The following is a 7,794-nucleotide window of genomic DNA, read 5'->3' as shown; positions in this document are numbered from 1 at the left end:
CCTTCAGCCGGCAGGAAATCAAAACCATCAAAGGCAGGCCCTAGAGTTTCCCGAACCACAGTGTCATTCACCAGTGCCAACTTGGACTCTTGAAAGCAAACTAGGGATACATTGAGAGATTGCACGAAAAGCTTAACCGCGTTCCTCCGAGCTGGGTTATTGAGCCTCCTTACATTCCATACCATGACATCTAAAGACATACTCATGATGATAAAAGCAGAACCACCGATAAAGTAACCAATACTCGTGTTCGTCGAGTAAGATAACAGTTGGTTGTTCCGGCATGGTGAACTCAGCGACTGGGAGACCCATCTATGATCTATCGGCGGAGATGGCGGAGAGGATAGATGCCATCATTGAGTCCAGGTTTTCAGAGGTTCCAGTCTCCGTGTATAGATAGCGAGAGCAACACGATGTAAGTTTGAAGGATTGGCGTGTGTGTTTTGGTCATGCATGCCTAGTTGTGTGTACTGAACTACTGATATCATATATCACTTACTAGATATTTCCAAGTGGAGCGCTGGTAGACGATCAAGTATGTTTCTGCTATTTATTTAGATAGAAAAATACCAATACATACGGAGATAGAAAAACACCAATACAGACGGAAACAGCCACATACAACACACCTATGCACACAAAACGTACAATCCCAGTCCCTCATTGAATTCACATGCATAACTATTCCATGTTACATATCTAGCACAACGCACACTGATTGAGTAACAATATTACACCATGACCGGCTATACACGGAGGCCAGAACCCTTGAACCTGGCCTCGGTAATGGCGTCGATCCTCCTTGCCGTCTCTCGCGACAGATAGTTCTCCCAGTCCCCGACCTGGCCACGCCGGAAGAACCAACTATTCTCCGCCATGCTGACAACGAGCTCTGTCACGCCATGCTTGGCCACGTCGAGCCCAGTCATGTGCTCAAACGAGCACAACCTTACGATGGCTTCTACCGCGCCAGCCTCTTCCTCCTCCATGCAGAACGGGCGGCCAACGAATTGCGCCAGCTTCCGCACGTGTGCCGCAGGGTCCCCAATCATCTCTTCGTACCTGAAGAAGAGAACCTTCTGAGGGTGCACCTGATGAGCCCGCCAGTACCCGAGGACATGATCCCAGTACGGCCCGAACAACGTCACACCATCACAGAAAAAATCGGCGGCGGTCTCGACCGAGAGCGCCTCCAACCCGTCCCTGGCCCTGAACTTGTTCACGAAGTTCCAGTGTGAGATCAAGGCGTCCTTGGGGTCACGGCACACGTACACGATTTTGCAGCCCATCCTCATGACAGACCTCGGCAGCGACACCAACAGGGCATGCGCAGCGAAGAGCCTAGGGTCAGGAAGCCCGTCGAGGTTCGGGATCCTGTTCCGTATGTAGAGCTGGTACTCCAGGAGCTTGAGGCACTCATGTGGGCCGAGTGAGTTGAGCGGGTGGTCGGGGCCGTCTGCGGGGTGCTCTCTTCTGTGCACCGTGGAGTAAAGCATTGCTTTTATCCACGTTGTGCCGGACTTCGGCATTGTGGCAATGACGATGTCCGAGGGACGCGCCGAGAAGCATGCGTCCGCGACCATTGTGGAGACCATTGGCGCCAGGGCGGCATACCAGCCATTGTCATGGCGGTAGAGCGGGTGCCTGGTGAGAGCCGGGGAGCACGGCAAGGAGGACACCACGTTGGTGAACTTCTGGTAGAGCTCCTGGTTGATTTTGGCACCGCTTTCTTGCAGCGTGCGCAAGGAGGAAGAAGACATTGTGAGGCAGATTGTGTGGTAAAGGTGGGAGAGGTGTACGATATGGTTGATAGTTCTTTGCAGACACATACATCACATCTTATAATAGAAGGGGAACCAATGTGTGACACATACCCCCTCCGTTTCTAAATATAAACTTTTTAGAGATTCCAATATAGACTACAAATGGAGCAAAATGAATTAATATACACTCTAAAATGCGTTTATATATATATATATATATATATATATATATATATATATATATATATATATATCCATATATAGTCCACATTGAAATATCTAAAACGTCTCATATTTAGAAACAGAGGGGGTACTACTCTTGGCAGGACTGTACTTGTGGTGTGACACACTGGCTGCAACCCATCAGGTATGAGAGATTCGACAAACATTACTATTTGCATTAAAAAATTACTGTTTGCATTATCATGAAATATGGTTGTTAGACTTTAATGTTAAATAATTGTTTGAATGATTGCAACATATGGCTTGTACCAATAATTCTGGCACGTCAACATCATATCTGCTATCTAAGGGCATCGACTAGTCAAAATTTGCTTTTGGAGGCCGAGCTCCATGGAGGCCTACATTTGTAGTTTTCAAAATCCATTAAAATTCTTATTTCTACGTTTCAAAACATTCTGAAGAAGATACAGATATACATGGATGCTAATATACATGTGTGTAAATTTTCAGGATGAAATACATTGAAATGAGGGCTATGCAGAAAAAAAAATCTAGGGCTTCTTGGCAGATGATACTATTCATCCTCAAAGTCCATGAATTTGTATTTTTGTACAGATCACATTTGAAGGTATTTCATCCTAAATTTTTACACACATATACATTTGAGATAAGTCCATATTACAACGTCGAACTACCTCCGAGGTCTAAAAAACACAACCCTCTACGGAACCGTCTAATATACAACACTCGACTTTCAAGACCAATCAAAAAACAACCCTGGGTTCCTTTTTGACTGATTTTGACCGGTTTTTACCGGTCAACAGCCTAGTCAGTGCCAAGTCGTAAGACATGTCACCATCTCCTGAATTTAAAATTTTCTTCTATTTTTTATCCAGTGGTCAAAACTTCGTGAAACTTCCACATATTGAATCTAAGGGTACTGGGCACTTTTGAGAATTTTTTCAATTGCTTTTCTGTTAACTTTTTCTTGGCCAAAATTTGAAACAAAAGGGATCCGAATTTGATTTTTTGCTCTAGTTATTATTATACTAGGAAATTTTTTAGACTTTCCTAGATTGAATATAATGGTTGTGTAGATTTTTGAGATTTTTTTCATTTTTTAGCCAAAAATTACCCAAAATTGACTTGGCATTGACTAGGAGGTTGAGTTGTCAAAACCAGTCAAAATCAGCCAAAAACCAACCGAGGGTTGTTTTTGTCCAGTTTTGAAAGTTCGGGATTGTAAATTAGACAGTTTTGTAGTTCAGGGTTGTATTTTAGACTTCGGGTTGTAATATTAACTTATCTCTATACATTTCATCCTTGTAAACTTGCATCTTTTTTTAGATTATTTTGAAATCAAAAAGTTCGAATTTTGCTTGTTTAAAAATTCCGTGGGCCATGAAGCCGGTCACTAGAACGCCGGTCTCATTGACTAGGAGATTATATCATGTTTGTCTTTTTGCAGAAAATCTTTACTTTCAAGCAGAGAGCTGGAAATATTCTTTGTTCTGTCTCCAGTGGTCTTAGCAATTATTAGCCAATCCTTGTGCAATGTCAGAGGCATGGTTTGTTAGTAGATTAATTTGGTGCAATTGTTGTTGATTTTACCAACAGTTGAAAACAACTGGAGTAGTCTACTTGAACACCGCTTCAACTTTTCTGTAAATTGTTAGCGGTACTACTCCCTCGTTCAATAATAAGTGGCGTGGTTTTAGTTTAAATTATTTTCAAGAACAGTCTTATATTAATTTACAGTGGTACTCCATCTGTAACTTTTTATAAGACATTTTTAGAGTCCATGATGAGAGTGTCAAAGAATATCTTAAGTTACAAAGGGAGTAGGAATATTTAACAAGGCATGATACTCCCTTTGTTTCATAATGTAGTGCGTATATTTATAGGACGGGCTACGCGTCTGCTGGCTGATTTATCTAAAAGATCGGCCCGGTCGCTAGCCGCTAGATTTGCGTCATCAAGCAGTGACGGGCATCCTAACTTTTGCAACATAGATTATGTTGCAGAACTTTTTGCAACTAAGATCATGTTGCGGAAACGTCTGTACAATTTTTTTGGAATAGAGTTTATGTTGCCGAATATTTTTTTCAACAAGATCATGTTGCGGAAACATCTGTAGAAGTTTTTACCAGAAAGATTATATTGCAAAATTTTTTGCAACAAAGATCATGTCGCGAAAACTTCTATAGATTTTTTCTGTAGATTGTTTTTGCAACAGAGGTCATACTGTAGATTGTTTTTGCAACAGAAAGCATATTGCAGAAGATGAACGACGAAAAAAGAAAATGAATGGCACTCAGTCGTTGGCGAATATGATAAGAAGGAACAGCGATTGGCCCCACATGTGAAGCCTGGTTTGCACCTCAGGCAGCGGACGAGGCGCTGTAAATCGGCCGGCTGATGAAAATCTTTTCCAATAATTTATGTGAAAAGTCAAACTTTAAAAATTTTGATCAAATTATTAGGGGCAATGCTATGCGTCCGTCGGGTGATAAACCGATAAGATCAGTCGTCTCGGCAACCGTCGAATGTCACCCGAAACAACCGTCCGATCTACCGTCCCAGCCAACTGGGAGCCTTTGCTACAGCTAGCTTGTTGCGTGCATGGCTTTGCAACAAGGACCTTGTTGCAAAGGTCCACTGGGACAGCACCACTGCCCCGCCATGGCCCGAGTGCCTCGGCCATGGAGCGTCGCCGGCTCCCGGAGTTGTCGTGCCTCCTCCGAACCAGGACCCCTAGCAGTTGCCTCTACTCCAGCACGACAACGACGAGCTCTCATGCCAGGCACTCCTCTGACGATTTGTGCAACCAAAGCTATGTTTCTGAAACATGTGACGTGTTGTAATGCTTGCCCTCATACGCTCTAACGCGGGGCGCTCATTATGCGCTTTCCGCAACCGGGGCTATGTTTATAAAACAATACCCCTATTGATGAAGAGAAAATATTCATCGTCGAACCATTTTTCTTCTTTCTGAAACAAGACCTCTGTTGCAGAAACTTTCTGAAACTAGACCCTGTTACCGAAAGAAAAACTTCACCACCAAACACTTTTTTCTTTCTGAAACAAGATCTCCGTTGCAAAAAGCTTCTGAAACAAGAACCTTGTTGCACAAAAAAACTAGCTGCATGGGAATTGTCTGCAGTGCGAGCTCTCAATCAAAATCAATTAGACAGCTACGCACGTGGCGGATGTTGTGCGTGCATCAGCCGGCTGAAGGTTAGATTTTGTATTTGTATTTCAGATTTGAGGCACCAGTTACACTATCTTGCCACCAAGAACGGATTTGATACGTTGTGTGCATTTATAATGGAAGTAACTGATGTGTAGTCTAGAAGTTTTGGTAGTTACTGCCGTCAGGCTCTGGTTTTGATCCCACATACAAGGAGCTGATGGAACACCTAGAGGCCCAAGTAAGGGAGAAAGGTGCAAGGTCTCGCACTCTGATTGATCATTTCATACTCACCATTGACGACAAGGAAGTCATATGCTACACACATCGACATTGCTTCGTTCTTAGCTAGCTACAAGAATAGTATCTGAACCATACTTGCTATATTTGTTGGACTGTATACTTGTGCAGACATGAGATTGGTTTGGATATTTGATACTTCATATCTTTTGATTTGTTAAATTGAAAAGAACACTGAAGTATAACAAAATGACGGCCAGTTACTGCATCCGATAATCGCTTGAGCATGTGTGACAATGGACGACGTGTAGAAGCAATTCTTCTTCCGTCCATCTATGGCGTACAACATTGGAATGATGAAGCGCCACAAGATGCAAATCTTTACGTAATAATAAAGCAAATTGGGTTTCTTTCGTCCGTCATGGCATTTGTTAGAAAAGTCTCTGTCTTTTCATGAAATCAACCCGCCGTCCGGTTTAAGTCACACCCGAACCGTTATTTTACATTTTTCGAAACCCCTCCTGATGTTTTATGTAATTCATCCGCGGATCATATTTAAGTTAAACAAATGTTTTTAAAATCATCCATATCTTTTAAATCGTAACTCCGATTTGAACATGTTATATATGAAATTTGATTGAAAAATATGTAGAATATGAATATGAGATTATTTTTACCTGTTAAGTATTTTTAAATATTATTTTAAAATATATTTGAGTCAAACCAAATGATTTTCTAAATTATCTGTATCTTTTAAACCATAACTTTGATTTTAATATATTATATATTAAATTTTATCAGAAAAATGTGTGGAATCTAAATAAGATGTTAAGTTTACCTGTTAAATATTTTTAAAATATTGTTATGGAAGCAAACTTATAATTTATAGCACAAGATCCATTTTTTTCATACCGGTGGCGATCGCAAATAAACATCCCACTATAACCATATATGGAAAACAAAACATCGATAACTACACATGCATACCTTTGAAAAATGTCACAGGGGAAAACAACATATTTCTTATCGCGAGAGTGAGAGAAAGTGTGTGTGAGAGAGAGAGAGGGAGAGAGAGACGCCTTAGGATTAACCATATTTAACACACGTTTTTTGTTGTTTTGTCTGAACACCGAGGCCATGCCGGCGAGGGTGAGAAGGAGGATAAGCGGCAATACAAATATGATGCCTCGCAAAAATAAAGGAGATGGACCTATTGTGGTCTTGAGTGATGGTTGTTGAGTTAAGAGCGTGTGTTATGTTTTCTCTCCCATTGCAACGCACGGACTCTTTTGCTAGTAGAATATAACGTAAACATAGTGTGGAACAAGAGCGGAATAGCCCTTCACTGAAAGCCAACGGCCAACTGATTGGCCGAATGAAGCTCCTTGTGCTCTACATCGGGTCTGGTGACAAGTGGGAGAAGAACAAGTGTGTGATGCACGAGTACCACCTCGGCATCATCGAGAAGGAGGAGGGAGAGCATGATCTACTACCAGACGGAGGATTCAAAGATAATAATGTTGGTATCATGGAAGAAGCACTATCCCTAAGTGGAAACAGCCTCCTTTAAAACTTGGATACTTACGTAATATGGAATCAGTCCTCATAGTCCAAGATGCCGTATATATCTGGGATGTTGTTAGAATGATGGATATGTGTGAGAGTAGGGTGGCAACCCGGAATCGTGCTGCTGGCAACATTGCCAAAATGCAGTAGGTTAGTGTTTGGTAGGCTGCCTTTGGTTACTTTGTTCTTATGTAAAAATAAATGCTACCTTCACAATCCATGTAGTTTCTGCAAACGTAGGCAGAAAAATAATATATACAATGTATATCCGAAACCAAAGCGACATCCTTGGAAGGTACAATGCTTTACAAAGGACGCGCCTAGCTCTGGATTCCTTCTGCAGCAAATATTGAAAGCTAAAGCACCGCGCCCCACGGAGAGCACCGGCCGACACAGAAGGTGTATGGATTGGCACCGAAAGGAAGCACCACCCTCACCAACCAAAATCCCTTCCCGCGTACGACAAGAGGATCTGGACTTCGCGCCCAAATACCCCCGCATGCTGCCTGACCGCTGATACAATCGTTGGTACTAGTTTTCATAGGGACCATTACAAAGATCATCTTCTCGGAGTACACATCACCGCCGTCTTCCATGGTAGAGAAGGCCGGATCCGGCAACATATGGGTGAGACCCCACAGCGTCCAAGAACCGGGTGGACGGAGAGAAAGAGGACAAACATGAGGCATCTGAGTAATAAGTAGTTGATCATTAAAAAAATAGAAAAGAGAAGGAAGGTCATGTCCCCCACTCGTGACAGTAGTAGCTTTCAGATAAAGTTTCATATGGTTGCCCTCACTTGGAGGCTGCATTTGGGTTTTGCTTCATGCGCACAACAGGTCATATATAGTA

At 42.3% G+C, this 7,794-nt stretch overlaps 1 protein-coding gene across 1 annotated transcript; it reads right to left on the bottom strand.

Moving 5' to 3' along the window:
* Positions 1 to 524: 524 nt before the first annotated feature.
* LOC123184207 (cytosolic sulfotransferase 5-like) lies at positions 525 to 1,837 on the bottom strand. The gene has a single exon (XM_044596365.1). It carries the CDS (start codon positions 1,827 to 1,829, stop codon positions 747 to 749), a length of 1,083 nt encoding a protein of 360 aa, XP_044452300.1. The 5' UTR covers positions 1,830 to 1,837; the 3' UTR covers positions 525 to 746.
* Positions 1,838 to 7,794: the final 5,957 nt, after the last annotated feature.

This window comes from Triticum aestivum, chromosome 2A (genome assembly GCF_018294505.1).
Source record: "Triticum aestivum cultivar Chinese Spring chromosome 2A, IWGSC CS RefSeq v2.1, whole genome shotgun sequence".
In the NCBI taxonomy this organism is placed as follows: domain Eukaryota; kingdom Viridiplantae; phylum Streptophyta; class Magnoliopsida; order Poales; family Poaceae; genus Triticum; species Triticum aestivum.
This window is presented reverse-complemented; position numbering and strand designations above follow the sequence as displayed.

Coding starts and splice junctions, on each gene's coding strand:
- LOC123184207 (XM_044596365.1), bottom strand. CDS start 1,829: ATGTGTCTGCAAAGAACTATCAACCATATCGTACACCTCTCCCACCTT.